We start from the raw sequence: 26661 nt of genomic DNA on the forward strand, positions 1-26661 counted from the left end.
TCAAAGATAGTCTTTCTTGCGGCTGGTTCTCGTGTATTGATTTAAATGCCACTCGACATCGCCATCTTTGTTCTCCAAAGTACCGCTCCGAATCTCGAATACCTTCATCGTCATTCGAGGACCGACTTCAGATAATTCCACACTATCGTATCCAGTTCTGACGAAAACGTGATGCCGTACTTCTATGGCATCTTCAATGTTCTTGAATGTAACTACTCGACTTCCGAGCTTAGAATTGCTTGTTAGAGGCTCGCGCGGGGGGAATATATGCTTTAATATTTTAACAACCCTTGCACCAAGACGAGAAGCGAAACCTATAATTTGAGGTTAGTTACAGTTGGTAAATGTGGGCACGCACAGAGTTTACCATCAAATATCAAGTGAGGGTATGATTCGCTAACGGTTCCTCGAATACTGTTGGGAATATCGTGGCGCAATACAACATTATGTAAAGAGAATGATATGGTCGGCCCATGAGGGAAGTGGGACAGCGTTAACGCCGTAGGGACACCACGATGCTCATGAAGAAGAATTAAGTCGCTGAGACCACTACTCTGCGCCGATCGAACGAGGTCTGGTAGGATCAGATTACCACGATTCAATCTTATGGCAGTCGGGATAAGCAAACGGATTTCTTTGGCAAATGCTGATAGTCGGGCGGATGGATCCCTCGAGGTAGTGACAAGGACCCGAGGATCAACTATCCCAGAAAGTTGGGAGTACTCATCATCGAGATCCAACTCCTCATTCGTGCTTCTGTCTGGCCTGGATTCGTCAAACTGGTAGTCCTTTCTCAGCTCCTTGTCGTTTGCGATGGAGGGATCTAGGGGCCTGCCCGTCGCTAACGATGCTCTAAGTTTTGCTCTCTTCTCGCTTATCTCCGAGTCGCGGAGGAGAAGGGCTCTTCTGTAGAGGTAATCGCGCCGTTGTCGAGCTTGTTTGCGCTGTAGGTTGGGATTCTGTTAGTAGGTTTTATAGGTACCTAATTCATTATTGAGATGAACATACAATCATGATTTTTTGTTGGTGGTAGCGTAGAACAGTGCTACGTAGGTATATTTTTGCACTAGTGATTATGTAGTAATATAAAGCAGGAAAGAATGCGCAATTGCTCTAAGATGCAATGTTAACCTTCGAGGCGCAAAAATTGGTGTAAGTTATTACAAAGTCATGAACTTTTGGCGTGCATCAATTGGAATTTTTCATATCGGAGCTTATCAGACCCCCCGTCCGATAACTTTAGGTACGCTTAGGAGGTACTTTGGGGCTTAGGAACATTGAAAGTTTGGTCATTGGCCTGGGTGTCCGAGACCCACCCATCCCGCCTAAGAGATACCAAAGGTACATAGATTTCCGCCCGCCACAGTCAAAGATGCAAGCGCGAAAGTTATCGCAATCTGAGAATTCCAAAACCTCAGAATTCCACAATGTGATGACTTCCTTCTCATTTTCTCCTTACAACCCAACGTGTCCACTGTTCTCCTGCGCCAACTAGGGCAGCGAAAAAGGGACATCCCATCCGTGATCCACGTATCACTTTATACTCCGTAAGGTATTGTTGGTAGCCTTTGACTTTCGTTAACTCTTTTACACTCCCTCTTCTACCCATCCGCCTTCCACAAAACTCGTTCGCCAAGTTTCTATCCGCTCTCCCTTTGTACTCATTTATCTGCCACCCGCCGTGTTTTAATTCACCATATACTAGGACATTATATCAGGATATCCTGAGAGATAATATGTATTGACAAACACTAGATACAAAGAAATAGTCGTACCGAAATCCCGTTGCCCTAGCCGGCCGACGGCGCTACAATGGAAGGTGCTTTTACCCACCTGGGTAACCACCTTGTATCCGACTCTGCTGCCGCTATCAACGCTGGTGACGATGATCTTTCTACTCTTGATCCCGATGAGAGCCTTCTCTATGGAAAGTACAGCGGCCGTGGCGGACTAGGTACCGCAAGGCGAAGAAATGACGACGACGATAACGAAACCGAGGTTTTTGACGATGATGATACCGAGAGCGTGGCTAGCATTCCTGTTGGGGCTATGAAGGCTCTGAACCTAAAGGTCCCCGAAGAAGACAAGAAACTACCCCCACACGCCTGCGCGTAGGTTCCTCTAAGACGATTAAGCGAAAGTTCATTGGATTGTTAATGTGTTGGTTGCAGATATTGCGGTATCCATTCTCCTGGTTCGGTAGTTAAGTGTCTTGCTTGCAATAAGTGGTTTTGTAGCGCTCGAGGAAATGCAAGCTCTTCGCATATTGTCAATCACTTAGTTCGAGCTCGACACAAAGAAGTACAACTCCATCCCCAGTCCACGCTTGGCGACACGACCCTCGAATGCTATAATTGCGGTACGAAGAACGTTTTCCTCCTTGGATTTATCCCTGCGAAATCCGACACTGTCGTCGTCCTGCTTTGCCGTCAGCCGTGTGCCGCCACGCCCTCTTCGAAGGACATGAGCTGGGATACTTCCAGATGGCAGCCTTTGATTGAGGATCGCAGCTTTCTTCCGTGGCTTGTGTCGCCGCCTAGCGATAATGAGCAGCTCCGTGCTCGACATCTTACACCTCCCATGATTGCTAAGCTAGAAGAGATGTGGAAAGAAAATGCTAGTGCTACTATAGCTGACTTGGAAAAGGCGGCTAGTATTGACGACGATCCGCTTCCAGTTCTTCTCAAGTACGAAGATCCGTATCAGTATCAAAATATATTTGGTCCCCTCGTAAAGATGGAATCCGACTACGACAAGAAGTTGAAGGAGGCGCAATCTGAGGATGGCCTGGTTGTTCGATGGGACCTAGGACTTAACAACAAGCATCTTGCCAGCTTCACATTCCCCAAGTTGGAATCTGGCGACGTCAAGCTAGCAGTAGGTGACGAGATGCGACTCAAGTACAAGGGCGAGCTTCGTCCTCCCTGGGAGGGAGTGGGATATGTGGTTAAAATCCCGAACAATCAATCTGACGAAGTTACTCTGGAGCTGCGCAAGACGGGAAATGAGAAGTCTGTGCCTACCGAATGCACTCATAACTTCTCGGCTGATTATGTTTGGAAAGCAACGTCTTATGATCGCATGCAGGCTGCTATGAAGACCTTTGCTGTGGATGAGATGAGTGTTTCTGGATATATCTTTCACAAACTACTCGGCCACGAGGTTGCTGTCGCTCCCATGAAGACTAACCTACCTAAGAAGTTCAGCGTGCCGGGTCTTCCAGAGCTCAATAGCAGCCAGATTAGCGCCATCAAAAACGTCCTACTTACCCCCCTCAGCCTCATCCAAGGCCCCCCCGGAACTGGCAAGACGGTCACATCGGCAACCATTATTTATCACTTAGCGAAGATGAACAATGGCCAAGTCCTCGTGTGCGCGCCATCTAACGTGGCCGTGGACCAGCTCTGTGAACGAATCAATCTCACGGGGTTGAAGGTTGTCCGCCTTACAGCAAAGTCTCGTGAAGACGTCGAGTCTTCTGTTAGCTTTCTTGCGCTGCACGAACAAGTGCGCATGCTTGACACCAATCCTGATCTGATGAAACTCTCGCAGCTCAAGAACGAACTCGGCGAACTCTCAAGCCAGGATGAGAAGAAATTCAAGCAGTTGACCCGCGCTGCTGAGCGCGAGATTCTTAACAACGCGGACGTAGTTTGTTGTACATGTGTTGGAGCAGGAGACCCGCGCTTGGCTAAGATGAAATTTCGCAATGTCCTTATTGACGAGTCTACACAATCCGCCGAACCCGAGTGTATGATTCCTCTTGTTCTCGGTTGCAAGCAGGTCGTGCTCGTCGGTGATCACAAGCAGCTTGGGCCGGTGATCATGAACAAGAAAGCCGCCAAGGCTGGTCTAAACCAATCGCTCTTTGAACGTCTCGTCCGACTTGGTTTCACACCCATTCGGCTTAATATCCAATACCGAATGCATCCTTGTCTGTCCGAATTCCCATCGAACATGTTTTATGAGGGTTCTCTCCAGAACGGTGTTTCTGCTCCCAATCGGATCCGCAAGGATGTCGACTTTCCTTGGCCGGTTGCTGAAATGCCTATGATGTTCTGGTCTAATCTGGGTAATGAAGAGATCTCTGCGTCTGGAACCTCGTACCTCAATCGAACCGAAGCTTCCAATGTAGAAAAGATCGTGACGCGATTCTTCAAAGCTGGCGTACGACCTTCTGATATTGGTGTTATTACCCCATACGAAGGTCAACGTAGCTATATTGTTACTACGATGCAGAATACGGGTACTTTCAAGAAGGAGTCCTACAAGGAGGTCGAGGTTGCCTCGGTCGATGCTTTCCAGGGCCGTGAAAAGGACTTCATCGTCCTATCCTGTGTACGATCAAATGATAACCAAGGCATTGGTTTCCTTTCTGATCCCCGCCGAATGAATGTCGCCCTGACCCGTGCGAAGTATGGACTCGTCATTATCGGCAATCCAAAAGTCTTGTCCAAACACGAACTTTGGCACCACCTTCTAGTACACTTCAAGGAGCGTAAATGTCTCGTCGAGGGTCCTCTAACTAACTTGCAGACGTCTTTGCTTCAGTTTAGCCGACCTAAGAACATTTATCGCCCCCGTCCTCAGCAAGTTTCACACGTTTCTAGCGGACTTTCCAACGGTCGCTCGGCTGGATACAATGGCCATAATGCCAACCAAGACTTTGAGTCAAGTTCGATGCTTTCTTATATTCCTGATGATACTTCTAGCCTTCATAGTTCGGCCCTCGGTGGTGCCGGAATTGGTAATACTGCTTTTCCAACAATGTTTTCCAACTTTAATTCTGAACAATGGCCTGGCCTCCCAGGGTTTAATGCGACACCAGGTGGTCGTGTAGGAAGTAAGAGCAGGGGCCGAGGGACAGAGAGCATTGCTGGTGAAAGCGTTGCGACTTCGGAATTTACTGATGGCACTGCTAGCGTTATTGGTAGCAAAGGTGTAGGACAGGGTGGCGCCAGTCTTGGCGCCGGGCTTCCTGAAGCACTTCGTTCTCGACCTACATCCTACACCCAGAGCGATCGGCTGAAGCAGCATGTTACAGAGGGCTCTGGTTTTCCTGCTTTTTCGAATGGTTTCCGTCGCCGATATGATGACGACGAGAAGTCAGTCAGCACCGCCTTTGCTAGTCAAATTGGCGGTGGATTTGAGTGATTTGCATATGACAAGTGGATAACAATACCATCGTTTAGACGAGAGCAGGTATGCCTAACAGGCAAAGAGTCCTGGTGTCGTGCAGCTCTAGACGCTTAACTAGCAGTCATTCAACATGAGTTCTACGCTGGGACAGCTTGTGCCCTAGCACATGACAATCTGCAAACCTTGGAGCCCCCCTGCCCTTCTAGAGTTGCTACTCGCAGCTGATCTGATAGGAGCCGTTGAGCTTAAGCTACCGCCAATAGGCAATCCTATCAGGAGTCCATCCATGGACACTGCGATATGAGCCTCTGAGCTCACGGTTTTTGGTCCGATGGCGGAAGAGAGAGCGGAAGATATAACAGTCGCACGGCGAATTAGCCATGGGAATCACCAGCAACCAGCAACCAGCAACCAGCAACCACTACAAGCTTCGACGCTGAAAACTAGGACGGCCACTCCCAGCGAGAGCAAGTGGTGTTCATAATGCTCCACAACTAGGAATCACCTCAGGTTCAGTTTGTTCCTTGGAGCGTGAGAACTACTCCGTTCAATAGGACCCTGCTGCGACTGCGTCAGCTTCAGCATTCCATAAGTCTTTAAAGCTCGCTGCATTTGATTGATAAATTGAGTAAATGCTACCCGTTAATACAATACACATTCGTTTATCTAAGCTTCCTTTCTTTCACATATCGTGCGTGTTTATCTAGATACTGCATAGGTACCTAAGTAAATTCCATGATTAAATATACAATAACATGCACTTAGACAACTACCTATAGGATGTTGAATATACCCCCTAAGCTTGGCTAAGAGATTATAGAGGTGCATGTCTAATTTAGGGGGTACACGATCGGGTTGCAAAGACCACTAAAGACGGGGTGTAACCTTTGCTGAAACTCTAACCACGTGGCTGGGATATTGTGAATATCAATATACCTGAAACTTACCCAATTCATAAGGCCGGCCTATATAGTTGTAAGTGTTTAAGTAGTAACATGCATTTAATTATTTAATTTCTCGCGCGGGACAGTTGATAGTTTTTGAGAACCAATCTATTTGAGAGATATATAATGTGTAACCTGCAATGTGTAGGTATTGTACATGTATCTAGGTTAGGTAGGTATAAAACACAATAAAAGATCGACATTCCCGTAGGTACCTAAGGTACTAACCTACATCTCAAGGTAGACACTAGTGAGTGTAAGTTTAGGTGCATGATTCTACTGCGGATTGGGCGTTCAGGCAAATACCTGTGTAAATACTTACATAAAGCTAGCAAATACCTACCTGCATAAGGTACCACACAAGCTCATTCTGGGTACTGGTCATTGATACATCCATTCATGACCCACGACGTAAACTGCGCCTTCTTGAGTTTCAGCATCAACTCCTCCTTCTTTCACAAGACACAATCATCGACATTTCTTACCTTTATCCTTCCTTTCTGGCTGGGCACAGAAAACTCAGTATCAAAAAAGAACATATTCAGCACTTATCATCATCGCAACAATAAGCCACATCAATTACCCCTGCATAGTTCCTGCATGGGCCGATTTTGATCGAGACCCAACCCTCGTAATTCATGTCATACAAGCCCTCAAGCATAATAAACTCAGAGCAAGCAACCATAATCCAATAAATTTCTCGGTGCGAGCCGTTACCCTGGAACCTATCTACTATGACAAGTGACAAGATGCCGCGGCCACTTTCCGTTGCCAAAGGCGAGCCAACCGCGACGGTGGTTTCTACCCCGGACGCATCGAATAAATCAGATACGGCACATAAGACAACCTTAACCCAGAGCGCCAAGCCTATCTTGATGCCAGATACATCTATCGCAACTACCAAGGATAACGACTCGATAACACAGCCTAGGGTTTCGATGAACGTCGAAGAATTTCAGGGTGAAGTCCAAACTACGAACGAATTGCCAACAATTGAGACGCTACGCAAAATAGAGGCATACAATGTTCTCGATAGTGATGGAAAGTCGCATAGTTTCAAGAGTCTCTATGGCGGCCGCAATTCTGCCCGCCGAGTGCTCATAATATTTATTCGGCATTTTTTCTGTGGTGTACGTTGCTAATGCTTCCGTTTGCACCGGCATGGGCTAAGACGTTCTATGCTGACCGACATGTCACAGAACTGCCAGGAATATTTACGCACGCTTTCGGCCTCGGTTACTCCCGAGGCGCTTTTGCAGTTACCAGTCAGCACCTTCATCGCCGTAATAGGGTGCGGCTCCCCACATCTAATCAACTCGTACATCCAAGAGACCGGCTGTCCTTTCCCGGTATATGCTGATCCAACCCGTCGCCTGTATACTGAACTTGGAATGGTGCGCACCTTAGCAATGGGCTCGCGACCAGCCTATATGCAAGGGAAAACGCTGGCACATACTGTCGTCTCTGGTGTAGTCCAGGGTTTGAAGCAAGTGAAATCAGGCTTGGTGACGAAGATGGGTGACCAGAAACAAGTTGGCGGGGAGTTCCTTTTCGAACCCGCAACCCTAACACTAGACACTCCCGTCACGACGCCGCGTAGCGAAGAGGACAAGCAGCTGAGGCTTTCAGAAGAGAAATCAGACGACCATGAAGACCCCAAGGTAGAGGAAAAGCGCGTCACATGGTGCCATCGAATGCGGACAACCCGAGATCATGCCGAGATCCCCGAGCTAATGGAGGTACTCGGTTTAGATGGCACCGGTGCTCCTATCAAAGATAAGAAGAGATGGGATAAGGCCTTGAGGACGAGGAAGGGCACCGGCTTAAGCATGGCCAGCCAAATGAGCCGATTGAGTGTTGATACTACTCACACCAATAATAACGGCAGTATAAAGGCAAATGAGCCTCCCTCCTGACTACCAAATTGTCGAACGGCATCACTGGATGCGATATGAATGAACACGTTTCTATTCCATCTAATCAATTCTTTTGGAAGATGTCTTCCAATCTACAGTTTGGGGAGTACTACCAAGGCATTCGATTATCGAAACACGATGCGGTCGCCTTTATCAGTATGTCTGGTTTGAGATTAATGAGTTACGTGGTGTTCTCTACATCGGCGGTTTTCAAAATTTATAACTTGAATAATTCGCATATATCGAATTTGTTTCTATGGTCGTGAGAGATTAGCAGGAGTCACAGGCAGAATTCCATGGTGATGGCTGTAGGTACATATGTAGGCTTTGGGTAACGTCATGAACCCAGCTATAGTAACATGGAAGCAGATTAGTTTACAAGCTTAATGTAAGTCGCTATCATTTTCACATGAGCAGTAAATCAAATATAATGCCATATTACATACCTTAGGTACTTGTGCTGGCTACGCAAGCTCGCCTGTCGCACCCTAACAGCACAAATACCTAAGGTACCTATGTTCTAAAGGGCTCCCCTTCCACATGCAAGAGGCCAAGTATCTACCTAAGTATTGACATTAAAGGGGTTATGTGCAACCTAGAATTATGTAAGCGACAAGTGAGTTTAGGTAGTTGCAGTCCACAAATTCGTCTATCGCTACATTTATTTGAATAGATTCTTTCATTATGCTTAACTTATTCCTCATTCTATCATATCATGACAGAGCAATGCCACATATCCAGCAAAAACAAGTCTTTATGTTCTAGTCCGCGAAACAATCAGGTTCGCCAAATCCGTCACGTTTGCACTCGTCAGCAACTCTAGAATCTCCAGGGTTGCACCAAGTTCCCTGGTAATCCAGTTGCGCACTTCAATAGCAGTCAGAGAATCTAGACCATACGATGCCATACTCCGCAGAGCATCCACATCGTCGTGTGCCACGGACAGTACCTCCGATAGTTTCTGCAGCACCCCTTGTACGGCAATTTGGCGGGCCTCCTCATTGTTGGCTGCAGCGCGGAATGCGTTCCTGTACGAGACGACCTGTCCAGAATCGCTACCCGCAGCTCGTATCTCCTCTACTGCTGCCGCTTTAAGGTGTGCGAATCGTGGGTCCTCTGCATAGTAAGGTAGAGCATTTGTATTACTTGGAACAAGCTTCAAACCCGTCAGGCACTGCGTGCCGCATTTACTGGATATAGCGACCGCCAGAAGCCCTAATACTTCAGCTTTGGAAATGGACTGTCCACCAAAGTTCTTGATAATCTCTTCCTCTCGCGCTGAGTTTTCGGAAATGTAGCCAGCGTCGGTCACAGCTGTAAGGTCAAGGGATACTCCTGGCAGGCCTTGTGCTACCCTGCATGAGGCAAATCCATCCAGAAATGTGTTGGCTGCAGCATATGCGGCTTGACCACGACTACCGACAATGCCTGCAGCGCTTGACAAGAGCACGAAATAGTCCAAACGTGTGTTAGTAGACTCGAGTGCGTTGTGGATATTCCAAGTCCCTTTAACTTTAGCATGAATCGCCGACACGTACGAGTCGTGGGTCATGCCTTCGATCAACCCGTCCTAATACAACGATTAGATACCCTTTTCTTAATGTGGGCTCGACTGAGAATCCGCCATCAAATAAGACAAAACTTACGTGGAGCATCATAGCAGCATGGATCACACCGCATATCGGCGGGAGTGTCTCGGTGCATTCCTTTACAATCTGACAGACATTGTCCTCGCTAGCAATGTCACATGTCTTCACGACGATATTGGCCTTGTCTTGAGTATCATCAATAAGTTGTCGCAGTTCATCGACATTCCCTCCACTCCTCGATAGCAATACGATGTTTCGAGCACCGTGTTCTACCATCCATCTAGCTGTACTTCGCCCTAAACCACCAGTACCGCCAACTATGACGTGAGTCCCGTCGGGATTCAAGAAACGCCTTGAAGCATAGTGCATTGCCTGACGGAAGCGTTAGTAGTTTACTACCTAGGTAATGAACCGCGACGGATATGATAACTTACCATTACCTTCTCACTATTCTGAGCAGAAATGATAATAGGATGTAAGGTGCCTTGTTGAATCATTCGCAAGCCCCGACCCAACTCTGTGATTCGCAATGTAACCATTTTCTTTAGTGGCCTGAAGACACCTCTGGAGAAGCATTCTAGTACGTCTCTAAGGATGTCTCTCATAAGACGCGGGCGTGTAACTGTTAGTTCCACTAGATTGATCGATGTGAAGCTCACGTTCTCAGTAAGGTCAGCTCTGGTATTCCAATTGCCAATACGAGCATGAAGTGTCCCCTGCATATGGACAATACGTCCGAACTGTGCAGTATTTTCCCATACCCTGCTCAGGTTCTGAGTTACCGCTGGGAAACTGGACGAACTAGTGAAGACGACATCCATACCAAACCCACTGGAAGCTTTGCGTATTTCACGATCGAAATAGAGGCTGGTTGTATCGAAAATCTTCTCCGGTCTAATACCAAAAGACTTTGCAACAAAATCTCTTCGTTCACTGCCATGAACCGCAACAAACACATCAGCACCAAGGTAATTTGCAACTTGTATTGCTGCAAGCCCTTCGGAACCGCTTATTTGGATAAGAACGCGGTCTGATTTTCGAACGCGTGCGACTTGGGAGAGTCCGTAAAAGGCCGCACCGAAGGCAGATGGGATTATTGCTGCATCCTCAAAGCTTATGCCCTGAGGAATCTTAACGACGCTACTTGCTGCTACGCAGGCATGCGTACCCATCCGGTCACTGCTTAGGACGCAGACCAGGTCTCCAACACTGATGTCGATAACATCGCACCCAACACGAACGACAACGCCGCTGCATGACCTTTCAGGCCTTGCAGACTCATTTATGTCAGCGTGCACGATTACATCATCCTGGCTAATTCCGCTGGCTTTAATCTCAACCTCGACTTGGTCGTCATCCAAAACTTCGCTTCTTATGGCGTCTTCAAAGTGTAGATTGTCAAAGGAACCCTCAGTGTGTATAGCCACTCGTAACCAACGTCCAGGTTGACGGAATTCTTGTAAATAAGGCTCGGAATTTCCTAGCTCGCGGTGAACTCGTAAGTTCATATCGTCATCGACAATAAAACGCGGCACGACTAAGTCTCCGCATTGCTCCGCGAATTCAACCTCAGCTTTAGGACTGTCTGCAAGAACGGTTCTCCGAAAAGCATCCTCAATTAGTTCAGCCTGGCCCTCAATATCTAGAGTGCTGTCTGGGTCAAGGTCTAAAGTGACGGCAATTTTGCCAAGCTCGGAGCGTGCTGTACGAAGTAGACCCAATGCCATATTCGTGCTTGGGTTCGTAGGCACTTTTGATGCGCCACAAGTCACCCATAATATTCCACCTGCTTTTATTAAAAGGGATTGGACTTGTTCGAATTCGGTCTTGTTTACTGAGGCTAGGACGGGACGATCAAGTTCTGAGAGAACTACGAAGAAGCCACTAAAATCTCTAACATGGAGCAAGCTTGAAATGTTCGGGACAATCCCGGAGTGCAGCTTGATGACATCGCATAGTGAGGCCACAAGTGTATCGTCTTGGGTACGCTCTGTCACAACCGTCACACGCTCTCCGTGGGACCGAAGGTGCGCATGGCTCACACCATTAGCATGACGTTCCTCGGTCTGCTCCCATTGGATCTTGTAGCATAGTTCTCTAGGGTTGGGCGGTTTGCATATTACAGTCTTGAGCGGAGTGAGCTCCAATCCCAGTATAGAGATGGAGGGGAACTCACTATTCGCTGGCGCAAACAGCTCGGCCAATAGTGGCCCAGACTCTCCGTTTCTCATCGACTGAACGATGAACTTGGATCCGGGAGTCCTCTCCCACTCGTCGGTGATATTGATACGCACCTGTTTGATGGCAGATGGCAGTTGCGGACTTGCCATTCCATTGAATCCCAACTCGGCTTGCGATATCTGGAAAAGGGGTTCTATCGTAGCGGGATGGGTCAAATACAAAGATTCGTACGCTAATGGCATGATGAGTTTTGAGTCCTGGAGGGCACCTTGAGCGCTGACCCCGGACTCGTCCATATTAACACTCACTAAGTTCCAAAAAGTATGCGGATAGCTGATACCTCCGGCACTCAAGTTAAAATAGAAGCCCGCCGCGGGTATTGATACCTGATTCTTTTCCGGTTGAACGTTGAAGTACGAATTGGAACAAGCAGCTACTTCAATATGGGTTTGCAGAGGTTTTGCTCCAACGAGACCATGACAATGTTCTAACCATCCTCGTTTTGGGTTAAAACTGGAAATCCTAAATCCGTCCCAGTCGAGTTGAGACATTCCATGTGGCCTAAAGACTAGTACGAGTTCAACCGGCTCATCATCCGCCAGAAATAGTTGTTCTGGAATGGATATATCACGCAGATCGAAACTATCTGCTTCGAAACCCCTGAGTGCTGCTCGCTGACTGGCCGCCTCTACAACCATAGAGATGAAGGCTGAGACGGGAAATACAGGACGGTTCTGTATTTGGTACTCACGTAGCCATGGTAGCTCCTCTAACCTTATGAAATTGCGCCATGTTGGCTCTAAGTCGCTACTCCAGTCAGCTAGCGTCCCAATCAGATCATGTCGTGCAAACGGTTTAAGTCGGTGTTGTCGCGTGATTCGACTCTCATACCAGCAACGCTGATGTGACCACGGATATGTATAGAGGAAGGGTATAATATCAGGCTTCTCGATCTCGGAGCGGTTATGATTGATATTGAAGAAATCGATACCTTCATAACCGCGCACGAAGAGCTGGCCAGCAAGCTCTAGGGTCGTCTCAGTAGCATCACGACCTCGTATAAGAGTCGGGATATACGTTGGGGTCTTGGAAGCTGACAGCTGCATCGTCTTTAAAGTCTGCATAATCGGACCTTTCAGCGCTGCATGCGGACCAATCTCGATGAGAACGTCTGGCTCGCTCTCCTCGCAGAGTACACGCAACGCAGTCGTAAAGCGTACTGGGTTGGTCAAATTCTCTACCCAGTACTGCGGGCCAAGCTCGTCCATGTTAACCTTGCGGGAGCGAAGAGAAGAGAAGAACTCCACGTCTCCATTCGGTTTCCTCAGCTCAACGCCTGCGATCATATTGTGGTATATCTCGGCTATCAATTTCATATGCGGACTATGGTAAGCAACATCGATGAAGAGCTTGCGGTTGAAGATTTGCTTTCCTGTCATAATATTGGAAAGTTCGTCGATAGCCTCGGTGTCGCCCGAGACGGTTGTCGAGGTGGGAGAATTTTCGCAAGCTGCTACCGCCTGAAGCGGATGCCGTAGCTGTTTAAAAAGGGGCTGTAGCTCGTTGGCGCCCATACTCACCGCCATCATTGAGCCTTTGACATCTGGAAAGTTCTCCTTCAAACCAATGATAGCTTGGCCACGATAATATGCTGCCGACATTGCCGCCTCAAGTGTTAGAGCCCCGGCTGCATATGCGGCGCCAATCTCCCCGCTTGAATGGCCCGTAACTGCAGAGGGCTTAATCCCCCATGATGCCAGCAGGTCGACCAGTCCGATTTGGATGGCACTGCAAATCGGTTGACTAATATGAGCCATACCTACACGAGAATTATCTTCATCCCGGGTCAGCTCCTCCATCAGCGAGAAATCAGCACCAATAGATAGAAGATGCTTGTCTGCTTGTTGAATAGCAGACGCGAACACAGAATGAGACTCCAGTAACTCTCTACCCATAGCAAACCATTGCGCCCCTTGCCCTGTAAATATGAAGGCTAGTTTTGGCGACTTGGTAGGCGCGCGCTTTGGTATCACTTCAGGACTATTGAGGGCTATTGCTAATTTGCTGCACATATCGGCTACTAGAGCTATGCGCCATGGCAATTGTGAACGCCGCTGGCATAATGTGTCTAATGGCAGGTCAGCATGCCTATTTTCTTGGATATTGGTTAATATCAAAACTCACATGCCAAATTCCGAGGCATAGTGCTTTGATAAAGCTCAGCATGCTGTTCGAGGAAAATTCCTAGCTGTTCCATACTTTTTCTCGCGGCCACCTCATCATTGGCGCTCAATATGAATAAACGCTTCATCTTAATATGGCCTTCGAACTTTTCGGGATCCAGGAATTCGATTTCGTTTTCTGCCGGTAAGGCTTCAAGAACTGCGTGTCCGTTTGACCCGCTATAACCGAAGTTGTTGACACAGATATACTTCTTATTTCGAGGGAATGGCTGTTGTCTTTGTGGGAGCTGAATATTTGAGGTCAGTACTATCCCTGTTCACCCAATTATAATAAGGCTTCGAAGAGCATTTAATGAGTAAAACTGACTTTCAAGTTCCATTCCGACAATGGGATTGCTGGATTTTCCTTCTCAAAGTCGGCGTTTGGTACGATAAACCCCTTTTCCAGCATGAGCGCGGCCTTCATGATCGATATAACACCGCTAGCGTTTTCGAGGTGGCCAATATTGGATTTAACCGATCCGATAGTTAATGGTTCGCTACTATCTAGGCTTTGACCAAGTGCTTTATAGATACCTCTGGCTTCAATAGGGTCCCCGACCTTAGTACCTGTTCCATGAGCCTCGAAGAATCCGACATCCTTAGCATCGATTTTGGCTTGAGAGAGAACATTACGTAGTAACGATTCCTGCTCTTCCGAGCTGGGTGCTACAATGCCTTCAGATATTCTGTGTAAGTCTTCTGATAGTAAGATAGTTAGGGCTGGCATACATACCGACGGTTCGGCCGTTGTGGCTGATTCCCGTATGGGAGATGACGGCCCTTACGTAGTCTCTATCCTCTAGAGCTTTATGTAGGGGCTTGAGGATGAGGCACCCTGCCCCCTCACCTCTTGCGTATCCGGACTTTGCACGATGGTCAAACGCATAAGTTTTCCCCGAGTCCGCAAATAATCTGCATCATTTAAGTTAACTGGTTATTCAAAATTCGGGAAGACGGTCTGACTCGCCTTAATTTTGCCATGGATACCCAGACGTCGGGTTGTGTGATCAGATGAGAAGCCCCAACTATAGCTTGTTCCGACTCCCCCAACCGTATGCTCTGAACAGCCATGTGTAGCGCATGCATACTGGATGAGCAAGCTGTGTCAACGGTAAATGTAGGCCCGCATAAGTTGAAGAAGTATGATATTCGCCCAGCAAGAAATGCCCCTTGGCTACCGGTAGGATCGAACATTGGCGAATCATCTAAATCCCTGAGATTTCCCATCCTATGTTCATTATCGGGACCACCAATGAAGACACCAACTTTCCGACCCGAGATGGACTCCTTAGGAATGCCAGCATTCTCGAGGGCCTCGTACGAACATTCGAGGAGGAGACGCTGCGTGGGATCTTACGTACGGTCAGCTTTTCAACGCGGTCAATTTGGAAGATGATGTGTACCCATTGTCTCCGCTTCCTTGCGCGTCATGTCAAAGAAACCAGGGTCGAACATCTCGAGGTTCTGGGATAAGAAATATCCTCCTTGCGAGTTGATGGTACCCTTCTTCTCTGGGTTGGGATGATTATAAGCCTCCTGGTTGAATCGATCTCGGGGTATCTTGGACCACGCGCTGCGCCCTTTAGTTAGTAGCTTCCAGAAGTCTCCCGGCGAAGATACATCGCCAGGTAGACGGCACGACATGCCGACTATGGCAACGGGCATTAACTCCTCTGACTCCATGTTGGTACGTGAGAAAGAAGGTAGAGCGGTGCCAAGGAGTATTGACTGGAGAAGATCAAGAGATTTAGAATGGTTCGAATCGAAAGTGCCAGAAGTTAGGTATTTCAACAAGCGAGCAATCTCATTTCGATTGCGACCCAGGCACAATTCGGATATTCCGAAAGCATCTCCTAACCATTGATTGGGTTGAGTTTACATAGCGTATTCTTCTAAACTCTTCCAAAAACCCAGCGGTCGAACGGACAATAAGATCGGTACTCCAGCTGATGGCAATTTTCCCATTTGGGACGAACGGCCTCGTATATCAGAATCAGGTCCGATGCCCTGAGGCTTTAACCGAGTCGCTTTTGGCTTCAACTTGATACAGCTACATAGTCGGCTTAAAGAATAACTTATTTTATGATAAGCTGGCTTTTGCCCACCATATACAAGAATTAACGGTAGTAAACGCCTTCATTACATGGTTCTTTCAAGCTATCTTGGCCCCTTTCACGGTAAGTTAGCCGTTGTGTCTCGGGAATGCCCCTATTAGGTGACTGAACTCTATGTAACGGAATATCTTAAATAGACCACCACTACAAACGTCGCAGTATATATCATCACAGAGTTTTATAAAGTTCAAGTTCTGCCAGTGCGGCACGTCGAGAACTTAGTATCTTACAGCTCAGCTACGCAGGAATAAGAAACATGCTTCAGACAACTCTGGACGAGTGTCGGAAGTCCGTGGACAGATCGTCGCAACCTCCAGCCCGTACGAAGTAGCCTGTCGATCACAGGCTAGCGGCCCTTGTTTGAACTACAGCATGATTGCTTAGCGACAGCTCGAAGTTTGACGGCCGTACGGATAGGAGTATCTTCGCATGACTGGCACATGAGGAGAATGTTCGCGAAACTTATCTCCCAAACGGTGCAATATATCCACCACATATCCTGCACCTTGACATACATCAATCTCTCTCGAAGGGTGTAGGCCAACAAGGGTGTAAGCATAGGATATTATAGACAACCACCATAGATGCTATCAACAAGACACCCAACATGGCTATCACTTTATGTGAGTTTACGGGTGGTCCCCACGAGCGGCGAGACGGCCTTGGAAGGTGGCCGTCCAACGGCAGTCTTGAGAATATTTCCGGATACGATGCTCACTCAAGCAGCAATATATATCATCAACAGGCGTACGCCATCCGGACCTACGAAAGGCGTAGCTCGCTTACCCCATCGATAGCCTAGCAGAAGAATAGCTAAGACGCGCGTCTCTTCCAGCAGAACACGTCGTCAACCGTACTTTGGTAAATTTTGTTGGACGAATCAGGCTGAAAAGAAGCTCGGGTAAAGAGAAAATAAAGATACGAATCAGATACGAATCAGATACGAATCCACTTACACTCTTCGTCATCATGAAGTTCCTCTGCCTGCCCGGCGCATACGGCAGCGCCAAGGTACGTAAACCTCTCCCTATGTTAGGTACCTAACCTAGGTCCTATCTAGCAGCCGTCGTCTCGCCGGCGTACTAACTATAACAACGCGTAGAACTTCGGCGTCCAGCTGGGGCCCTTCGCCAAGCACATGGAGGACCGGGGCCTAGCGACCTTCGCCTTCACGCAGGGCGCGCACGAGGTAGAGCCGCCGTTAGGGTGGGAGAACTACTTCGGGTCGCGCCCGCTATACAGATTCGTCGAGGCGGCGGCCGGCGCGGGCGATGCGTTCGAAGTCGTGCGCCGCGTCCGCCATATCCCGCGCGGTCTGACCCCCGAAGCTACGATTCGGCTGTTCAAGCCGCCGCGCCCCGTTGCGTACGACTGGCGCACCTTTCGCAAAACCCTGGATGACCTGTTTGAGACCATCGAGGCAGATGGCGAGATTGATGGGCTGATTGGGTACTCGGAGGGCGCGATGATGGCCGCGTCGATTTGTGCCGAGGAGAATAGGCGGTGGGAGGAGAGGGGGGTGCCTAGGCGTATTAAGGTGGGTTTCTTTTTTTACTTTCCTTTACTTTTACTTCACTTCCTCTCTTCTCTTCTCTTCCCTAACAAAATCCCCTCGCAGTTCGCCATATTCTTCGCCGGCACGCCCCCCCTAGTCGCTGAAGGCGACGGCTTCGTGGCGCGCCTAGCAGACGAGCACGGGACGTCCATCTCGATCCCGACGTTCCACGTGTTCGGGTCCAACGACCCGCTAGTATACTCGTCCGTCGCGCTGTACAACGCGTGCGACCAGGACACGGCGCAGCTGTACGACCACGGGCTGGGCCACCTCGTGCCGCGCGACACCGACAACGTCGAGCAGCTGGGCGACGTGCTCGCCGACGTTATTACTCGCATTAACAAGGAGAGTGAGAAAGAAAAGGCTGCCGCTGCTGCTGGGTCTGAGGCTGAGGCTGAGGCTGAGTCTGTATCCGCGTCTGATACCGAGCCCTCTGCTGACGAATACGCCGACGAGTCCTCCGCTACTGGCCCCTCGTCTGCCGCGTCTAGCGACGAGTCGTCGGATCTGGATTCGCGCTCTAGCAATGGTGTTGGGTCTGAGGGGGGAATTGCTAAGGTTTAAGGGGGCTTGCTTGGGAAATCCACACGGGAGGCAACTCGCCGGGTTCTTACTGTCTCCCCCAAACTCGAATATATCTGGTGGTGCGCTTGGTTTCGCGATCTTTGGAATTTAGTATACACCCTCGTGTTTTAGAAATTTGTTAGTTTTAAGATTACCCCTATTTCCCCAATCAGTAGTTTCGTTTACTACCTACCTACCTATGCATTACACATACAATACTGGCAACGGGGACGTGAAAGGATATTTTAGTAAATGGGTTATATATTTTGGTTCGCCTGATATACTTATCATCCCAGAAAGTCGTAGCACCCATGAACTCTCATTAAACCGTCACCGAAACCTGATTCCGATTCCCCTAGTAGTCGCAGGTCTCTCCCCTCTAGTGTATAAAGGGGCGACGACCCGCAATCGCTAGCCCCCTTTTTATAGAACAACTGACCCTAACCAATACCGTGCGTGCGTGCGGGTGTGGTGTGACGACAAAGCCCGGCCGCCTCAACTCATATGACATTGCATAGCCGGGCCCTTTTTCTTTTCTTTTGACAACAAGGAGAGGGAGGTATTAATTATGTACAATACTGGGTACAGTGAGCAGGACGACGGCGGCAAATTACTAAGGATTCGTCGTTCGGAGGTTTAGGTTCTCGAGGTCTCGGAGTAAAGGTAGTAAAGGTACCTACGTATGCACACCTCCAGGCGCTTTTAGTAGTGGTTTCGTAGGAAGCCGAAATATGATTTGCCCAACTTCCAAAACATTTCCTAGAAAATCCGGGGTGAGTAGAGTCGCTCCGTGATACCCTTTGGTGTAAAAGGATGCGTATATTAACTGCTCAATGCTATGATCTAGCGGGCGCCCGCGAATGCGCCGGGCCCCATGCTGGCAGCACCCGTGCCCATTCCTTGGAGCTTAGCCGCTAATTGAGGATACTTTTCTTGGACTTGAATCTGTGTCCGCGTAGCTTCGGCGTATGAAAGCGCATTGACGATCTCCCCAGGTGTCCTAGCAAGCTCAGCCGCACGTTCAAAGTACCTAAGCGCCTCCGTGATCTTGCCCTGTTGAAGGAGAAGTTGCGCCATTGTAGCAACGGCAATATCGCACTCGGGATCAACTATAGCCAATTAGCAATCTTATTTTTATCTGATCTTTTAAAGTGCTCTTACTGATTAGCGCCTTCTCGCATAACTTCTCTGCTTCCGTAAATTCGGCCTTCTGTTGGAAGAGAGCCAGGGCCTTGTTGATAAGGGGTAATACGTTCATCGCCAAGGGCTTCGTCTGCTTTTCCATCTCCATAGCGGTGTCGAATTTCTTGATAGCTTCGTCATACTTGCTTTGGTCAAGGAGGAGCTCTCCGTAGTAGTTATATACGTCAGGTACCTTGTCAAAGTTCTTAACACACCGACGGAACGTCGCCATAGAGGACGCCACAGAGCCCATCTTGTATTGCGTTACACCAAGCTGAATGTGTGAGAATATGAAGGAAGAGTCAAGGTCGATTGACTTTTGGTAATCCTTAGCAGCATCTTGAAATTCGCCATGGATAAAGTGCAACTGCGCACGGTGGTAATAGATGTCTGGATCGCTATCGTTTTGGCTCAAAGCCTGCTCTAGGTCTGCGGCAGCACTGGCTCGGTCACCTGCAACCAGATCAGTTTTAAGTCACTTTCCGCGATACGTAACACCGGTTACTTACCCATTTCCAGGTGCATGCTTGCACGCTTGACGTAGCTTTGAGTGTACGACGGATCGAGCTCAATACTCTTGTCCATATCCTGCAAAGCTTCCTCTTGCGCTCCACGTAGATTTCTAAATGTACCCCGCAGGTTGTAAGCAAGTGCCTCGTGATTATCTAGATCGCCAAGTTCCAGAGCCTTTTCGAACGCATTTGCGGCTTCTTCATAACCTTCGTGAGTTTTCTTCTCCATAGCTTTCAGTCCGATTTGCAGCTGCCCTTTTCCAGTCGATTCCGGCACCTCCACGTCGTCCTCTAAACCCTCGGGGCGCGGCTTCGCTCGGAAGCTCTGAATATAGTTGGAGACGAAGGTGGGGCTGGGTAGCTTGTTGGGATCCTTAGACTTCATGATTTCCTCGGCCTTCTGCTCGGCAACCTTCTTCAGCAATCGTTCGACAGCGTTAGTACTGGATTCGGTCTTGAACTCGTCGATAATGCAGCTAGCGGTGTAATCGAGGAGCGATTCGCTGAACTGAGATAGGTGTTCGTAAGCATTGGCTCTTCGGTTTAGAGCTTTTACATATGTCGGGTCGAGGCTGATAGCGGCGGTCGTGTCTTCGACGACCTTGTCCCAGACAGATTGGGCGTTGTAGCAGGCAGCCCTGTTAGAATAAAAGATGGAGTCTGGTTTGCAGAGGATAGCCTTGGAGTAGAGATCGATAGCTCTGTCATAGTCTTTACTGCCATAAGCTTTGTTTCCAGCGTTCTTTAACTGCAGGGCATAGTCGCGGCGCTGCTCGTCGGTGAAGGTACCGACAGTGGTCTCGTTGATCTCGGGTAATTCATCGGCGACTTCTACTGTTGGGGTCTTCGCTTGTTCACCTGCCGGGACAGTTCTAGATGCTTCGGCCTGGCGCTCTGCCTCCTTTCGTTTCCGCCTCTCCTTCTTGCTGGGTTTACTTTGCGAAGCAGACCTCGACTTTTGCTTAGTAGTAATGTGAGCTAGCTATCATGGCCAAGAAAAAGAAATTATGAAAAAGGTATTATGAAAAAGAAATTATGCCAAAAGAAAAATAACTTACAGCATCGCCATTAAGATAGTAGACTACACCAGCGCTAGTGACGACAACAGCTACACCAGCAATGGTATAGACAAGCGCTTTGTTCTCGGATGCCCAATTGGTAAAGCGGTCCCAAAGGGAGGGCTCTACGGGGATAGCAATGGGTTGGGCTATGGGAGGCATCGGCGGCGGAGCTGCGGAAGCACGAGACATTACGGTGGAATCGGACGGATGTTGTCGATTTTGATTTCGAGGTGGGGAACAAGTGCGGCAACCAGGGTGACAAGGAAAAAAGGTGACTTGATAAGTCTTGGTCGCGAAGTTGGTCGAGTCACAGGACACAACAGACACAGGGTCGAGAATGATAATATGTAGTGATGACGATTTGTTAATGTATTTTGGTTGCGGATAGCTGTGCAAGAAGCTTTAATCAAAGTCCAGTAAGTTGTTATTATTATTATTACCGATCAAAAATACTTTGCAAGCGCAAAAAAAAAAGTTTACTTTACTTCGTACAACAAGTACATAGTATCTTTTAGTGTGACCCAATTTAACATGCGCTGTGCTCTGAAAGCTTCGACCCTGGTTGGCCCACAATCACTTCGTCATCAATGATCAATGATCAATGCCATCAATCGGAGAGCTCCATATATGTAAACAGCGACAGCCCACCCCTCCTGCCCTCCTAGGTATTGTACAATACAAAGTACTTAACTATCCCAAAGCACTTCCAAGGTTCAATGTCTTATATGAGGTAGGTACATACCTACCTAGGGAGGTACCTACATAAGGTACTGCAGAGTACCTGACGTACGCGCTACCTACATGTACATACATGCTCAACCTAGCGCCCTCGTGTCTAAACGCCCACTACGTATGTATGTACATACGTGTACCCACCGCATTCGTTATCCCGGGAGATATATCTTATTAGTGCCGTGTACTCGGTAAGTATACACGATATTAACATCCACTAAGCTTCTTGCATAAGCCAACGTGGACCTACATGTATGTAGTACATGTATGTATCTAATACCTTAGTTATGTATTTAGCATTTACATTACATTATGTAGTTATACCCAGTACATATGTAAGTATTTGATAACTTCACCCAAGCTTGAAGATCGCAAACGAGGCAGCAGACTATATACGATGGACGATTTTCGGATCTTCACATCTATACGATATGATCCTACTCTTTTAAAAGCCCCAGAATTAGGATATGTCAATACCGGATGGAATCAGAAGTCTTCCCCCTTCTATATGCTTGACTTACACCGAGACCGCATGCTAAGAGCTGCCGTCTACTGGCAATGGTCAGCCGCAGTCGCCGTCGTTTCTGGCGAAGAAGGCTTGGAGAACCTGCAAAGGTTTCTTCAGGGCATTACTAGCGGAATTGGCAACAGCCCGCATCGAATAATGCTTAGCCTAGCTCGGGACGGGACTCTAGATTATCAAACCTCTCCTCTTCCAGAGACACATCTGAATAACCTATATCCAGAATATCTACCGAGCATAGATCGTAAAGACTTAGCCGAAGGAGGAGATGACAAGGTTCCAATCAAGGATCCTACATACGACATCTTCCTCGATAGTCAGAAGACTTCAAAATCCGAGTTCACTCATTATAAAACTACTTTCAGAGACATGTATAATGATGCAAGGAGACGGGCTCAAATAAAGCTGGGCGATAGGAAAGAAGTGCTCCTCGTCAACGATGATGGGCATATTATGGAGGGTAGTATTAGTACCCCCTATTTCTGGAGAGGCGGAAAATGGGTCACTCCTCCTATTCCCACTCAATATCGCGTTTCTGAAGGGAGCGGTGGAAATAACGGCACAACAAGAAGATGGGCTTTAGAGAGGTAAATCTTAACTCGCCAACCCTTAGCATTAGTCTAAATATTAAGCAGTTAATGCTAATCGGAACAGGAATCTCGTTGTCGAGCAAGTCGTTCTTGCAGATTCGCTAGTCAACGGCGAAGAATGCTGGATAAGTAACGGTCTTCGAGGGTTCATTTTTGGAAGAGTGATGCTATAATGAATCATAATTCTTATTATAGACTATCTAGGCGATCTATTCGATATAACTAGATAGAGATATCTTAAGAAGGTAGAGACAAACCTTCAAATATATTATTATATCTATAACAATCTGCTAGACGAGGTTCTTGAGGAAATGGCATTTAAAAATGTATGTCTCGCTTTTATAACTTTTGTTTATTGGCAAAGATAGGTAAGTACTAACATAGGTATATGTAGACATCGAAAGAAATGCGCAGGTGGTATACGAAAGATGAAACTATAGGTGGCACCCTGACACTTGACATACTATTGAAAGATTCTCAAGGAATAGTTGCCTACCTAAGGCATTAATTTCCGCAGTGGCATCCTTCAAATGTCATCTGTTAAAAGTTTGCTCCTGTGCAGCTGAGCCTCAATCGCGTTTAATATAACTCTGTCACTTACCACCTAGTACAAAGTTTCACACATTCGGCAAAGAGTCGAGCTCTAACTTGTACATAATAATATAAGGAAGGATATAGTTATAGAGGTAATAGAATCCCGATGGTGGTCTTCTTATTAGAATCATTCATGTAAATATATACTCCTATTTAGAAGGCTAGAGCTATAGCAAGGTGGTGCTCGTGGAAGGAGTTCCCTCAAGGAACTACTCCAGTGAATACTCTTTACCACGCTGTATATCATCGAGCAGGTGCTCTGAACATTACGAACACGAAACAAACTGTATCACGTAGTCTCAATTCCATGTTTCACCGTTGCTTCCTCTCGGTATAGTATGCAAGAGCGAAGTTGACAGCCGCCGACCATTTAAGATGGACATACGACCTCATCAACTAACCTTATGATTTTCTCTATCATTCTCTATTTTCCTCATTTGACACATACACATCGCAAAATACCTAATCATCACCTATATTTTAATCAGCATATACCTAGTAATTCCATTCCGTGTAGAAGACCATCTGGTGTCAACAGTATTCAACAGCACTCGATTATACCAACTGAAAGCCACGATGAACGCCCTTTATGCTGTTCAGAACAAGGTCAGGCAGGATCTTGGCCTCTCTAAGATCAAAGTTATCCACAACCAGAATTACAAGCGTCATGGCACCAAGTCCTACGTTCATGCATTGAACCGTTTCGGGTTTCAACCTACTTTACCAGGCCCCTATTTCCATATCGACAAAGTCAGACAGCATGGCCTTCTCCCTGAAGAGCTCAAGGGAGCCCTTGGTGGCACTGTGCATACACAGAGAACCCTGGTCAAGAAAGACAAACCTGAAGACGGCGATCAGACTACAGAAGTTACTGCAGAGGATCAACAAAACGACTCGATGTATATCTGCGAAGTTAAAATCGGCACTCCACCCCAGAAACTGCTACTTGACTTCGATACCGGATCTGCTGATACTTGGGTTCGTTGAAACATTTCTTATGCCAGGTCTCTTTAAGTCTAACCTTCGCATTAGGTTCGTTCGACTCTTCAGCACAAGTCTGACCTAGCTAAACACAACGCCTTCGACCCCAAGAAGTCCGAGTCCTTCAAGAAACTCTCTGGAAAGAGTTGGAAGATCCAGTACGGAGATGGCTCAACGGCTTCCGGTGACTGCGGCAGCGACACACTCGTCATCGGTGGCCTAGCCATCAAGAACCAGACGATCGAGTGTGCCACTAAGCTATCCAAACAGTTCTCCCAGGGCAGTAGCGACGGTCTCCTTGGTCTCGCCTGGAGCAAGATCAACACGGTCACAGACTCCGGTGAGGCTGACCCCCAAGCCACTCCCGTTGAGAACATGATCAAGCAGGACGATATCCCCAAGGAATCCAAGCTCTTCACGACCGCCTTCTATAGTTCACGTGATAAAGATCCCGACTCGTTTTACACATTCGGATTCATCGACGAAGATCTTGTCAAAAAGACCGGCCACGATATCCACTGGACGGAAGTCGACAACTCCGAAGGGTTCTGGTCCGTCTCGTCCGAGTCCTATACTATCAACGGCGAGAGCGTCGACCTCAGCGGCAACACTGCCATCGCTGATACCGGCACCACGTTGGCACTAGTATCAGACGAAGTCGCCAAGAAGATCTATGATCAGATCCCCGGTGCGACTTACGACTGGCTCAACCAAGGTTACATCTTCCCGATCGATGTGAAGGCGGACGACATACCCGAGGTCAAGGTGGCCATTGGCGATGAAGAATATCTAATCCAGAAGGAGGACTTGGCTTTCGCTCTGACTGACGACAAGAAGTACTGGTACGGGGGTATTCAAAGCCGTGGCATGATGCCCTTTGATATCCTCGGCGATACATTCTTGAAGAGTGTCTACGCTGTGAGTATAGTCCTTCTCCCCCTCACCTTTTTTAACCCATCCCTTCTCTTCCTCTTTCACTTCTACGACCTCTAGCCAAAAAGTGTTGACTTATTACCAATAGGTCTGGGATCAAGGAAATCGGCGTCTTGGTCTAGTCCCCAAGATCGAAGAGGCGCAGAACCTCGAGCCGCCGCCTGATAGCGATGACGACGATGGCGGCGAGAAGAAATGGGTTACCAGCATCGATCCTGAAAAGGGGTTAGGTCTCGGACGAGATAGATTGTAGGCTGATTGAGGCAGAATAGAGGCCAAATTTCTACTGATGTCTTTGCTCTCTTTAACTTTGCTGCAGCTCATTGCTGACAGTGGCTTGCGAGTCCAATACTGGTAGACTGCAGATAATTCAAACTTGAAGAAAATGGAATTGTAACATTCTTACCCCTATTCATAATATACTACTGGTTTTTGGTAAACTTGACATTGATTTTTCAAGACTGCTGGACTACTTATTATACAACTATCTGCCATAACCATAGCTAGGATGGCTCAAGTACATTGGGTACATATCCTTGGTAGTTATTATAGTTCCAGCTCAACACCTTCGCCCTACCCCCCCAGAGCAGACAGCCATTTCCATCCATCACATTATAGAAATCAACGATTCAAGCGATCACATTACCATCCAAGAGACAACTCAAGCAGCAGAAAGGGTTGAATAATTTAGGTTTCCTACGTCCGCAACCGATTGCGCTACCTAGTCACATCTTTCGGCTCCCTCCCCGTAATCGTATCGTAGTGAACTAAGCATCGACAATGCGATCGTGATCCGCCTTGGCACCCCCTAACTACTACCGCCAGTCGTTCCTCTCCTCTCCTCTCCTCTCCCCTCCTTCTGCTCCTCCGCACCTATGGAGAAAGACTTTCCCACACGGCGACGAACGAACACATGATTGATCTTCCCAAGGCCCATCAACAACAGCTCAGCTCAGCTCAACTCGCTTTCGTTCATGCGATAGAAAAAAAGGAGTTAGCCAAAACCGAAAAAAAAGGCAGCAGTAGCAGTAGCAGTAGCAGTAGCAGTAGCAAAAGAGCAAATGTTCAAACGGCAAACGTAAGCAAAGCACGAAAACTCCACCGAACGCCTATGCGGTATGGGGCCCCTTTCCCAGAAGTTTGTTGGAAAACACAGTAAGAGCCAGAAGACGAAAACAAAATGGGGAGGCGGGCGGATAGGTAGGTTAGGTAGGTAGGTAGATAGATAGGTAGTTAGGTTAGGACGGGCGAGGAGAGAAATGCGACCACCGGCTCGCAAAACCAATTCTAGGGTAGGTTTAAGAAGACTAAGCTCTTGTGAAATCA

At 47.8% G+C, this 26661-nt stretch overlaps 8 protein-coding genes across 8 annotated transcripts; 5 read left to right on the forward strand and 3 right to left on the reverse strand.

Annotated features, from left to right (window-relative positions):
• On the reverse strand, positions 1 to 1014 carry F4813DRAFT_384266 (Brix-domain-containing protein; the record flags this gene model as incomplete). Its single annotated transcript, XM_049246057.1, has 3 exons — positions 1 to 314; positions 368 to 944; positions 1009 to 1014. The coding sequence occupies 3 exons, from the start codon at positions 1012 to 1014 to the stop codon at positions 1 to 3; spliced, it is 897 nt and encodes a 298-aa protein (XP_049104650.1).
• Positions 1015 to 1710: 696 nt separating this feature from the next.
• On the forward strand, positions 1711 to 2289 carry F4813DRAFT_7370 (uncharacterized protein). Its single transcript, XM_049248845.1, has one exon. It carries the CDS (start codon positions 1813 to 1815, stop codon positions 2113 to 2115), a length of 303 nt encoding a protein of 100 aa, XP_049104651.1. The 5' UTR covers positions 1711 to 1812; the 3' UTR covers positions 2116 to 2289.
• Positions 2290 to 6494: 4205 nt separating this feature from the next.
• Positions 6495 to 8528, forward strand: F4813DRAFT_341557 (AhpC/TSA antioxidant enzyme-domain-containing protein). The gene is made up of 2 exons (XM_049241311.1): positions 6495 to 7213; positions 7283 to 8528. Exons 1-2 carry the CDS (start codon positions 6818 to 6820, stop codon positions 7997 to 7999), a joined length of 1113 nt encoding a protein of 370 aa, XP_049104652.1. The 5' UTR covers positions 6495 to 6817; the 3' UTR covers positions 8000 to 8528.
• A 225-nt stretch (positions 8529 to 8753) lies between these two features.
• On the reverse strand, positions 8754 to 16156 carry F4813DRAFT_394851 (ketoacyl-synt-domain-containing protein; the record flags this gene model as incomplete). The annotated part of the gene is made up of 8 exons (XM_049247619.1): positions 15398 to 16156; positions 14962 to 15346; positions 14728 to 14906; positions 14320 to 14669; positions 13954 to 14239; positions 10023 to 13897; positions 9646 to 9960; positions 8754 to 9569 (listed from the first exon to the last, which is right to left on the reverse strand). The coding sequence occupies exons 1-8, from the start codon at positions 15675 to 15677 to the stop codon at positions 8754 to 8756; spliced, it is 6486 nt and encodes a 2161-aa protein (XP_049104653.1). The 5' UTR covers positions 15678 to 16156.
• A 349-nt stretch (positions 16157 to 16505) lies between these two features.
• F4813DRAFT_7510 (serine hydrolase-domain-containing protein) lies at positions 16506 to 18327 on the forward strand. Its single transcript, XM_049248860.1, has 3 exons — positions 16506 to 17119; positions 17211 to 17645; positions 17727 to 18327. Exons 1-3 carry the CDS (start codon positions 17078 to 17080, stop codon positions 18225 to 18227), a joined length of 978 nt encoding a protein of 325 aa, XP_049104654.1. The 5' UTR covers positions 16506 to 17077; the 3' UTR covers positions 18228 to 18327.
• A 743-nt stretch (positions 18328 to 19070) lies between these two features.
• On the reverse strand, positions 19071 to 21171 carry F4813DRAFT_378239 (mitochondrial outer membrane 72K protein; the record flags this gene model as incomplete). Its single annotated transcript, XM_049245319.1, has 4 exons — positions 19071 to 19336; positions 19389 to 19862; positions 19919 to 20882; positions 20980 to 21171. 4 exons carry the CDS (start codon positions 21169 to 21171, stop codon positions 19071 to 19073), a joined length of 1896 nt encoding a protein of 631 aa, XP_049104655.1.
• A 788-nt stretch (positions 21172 to 21959) lies between these two features.
• Positions 21960 to 23287, forward strand: F4813DRAFT_341566 (aminotransferase). The gene is made up of 3 exons (XM_049241312.1): positions 21960 to 22824; positions 22892 to 23153; positions 23222 to 23287. Exons 1-2 carry the CDS (start codon positions 22112 to 22114, stop codon positions 22998 to 23000), a joined length of 822 nt encoding a protein of 273 aa, XP_049104656.1. The 5' UTR covers positions 21960 to 22111; the 3' UTR covers positions 23001 to 23153; positions 23222 to 23287.
• A 710-nt stretch (positions 23288 to 23997) lies between these two features.
• Positions 23998 to 25621, forward strand: F4813DRAFT_394855 (aspartic endopeptidase; the record flags this gene model as incomplete). Its single annotated transcript, XM_049247620.1, has 3 exons — positions 23998 to 24399; positions 24454 to 25320; positions 25424 to 25621. The coding sequence occupies 3 exons, from the start codon at positions 23998 to 24000 to the stop codon at positions 25586 to 25588; spliced, it is 1434 nt and encodes a 477-aa protein (XP_049104657.1). The 3' UTR covers positions 25589 to 25621.
• Positions 25622 to 26661: the final 1040 nt, after the last annotated feature.

This window comes from Daldinia decipiens (genome assembly GCF_022478715.1).
Source record: "Daldinia decipiens strain CBS 113046 unplaced genomic scaffold F4813scaffold_1, whole genome shotgun sequence".
Taxonomy (NCBI): domain Eukaryota; kingdom Fungi; phylum Ascomycota; class Sordariomycetes; order Xylariales; family Hypoxylaceae; genus Daldinia; species Daldinia decipiens.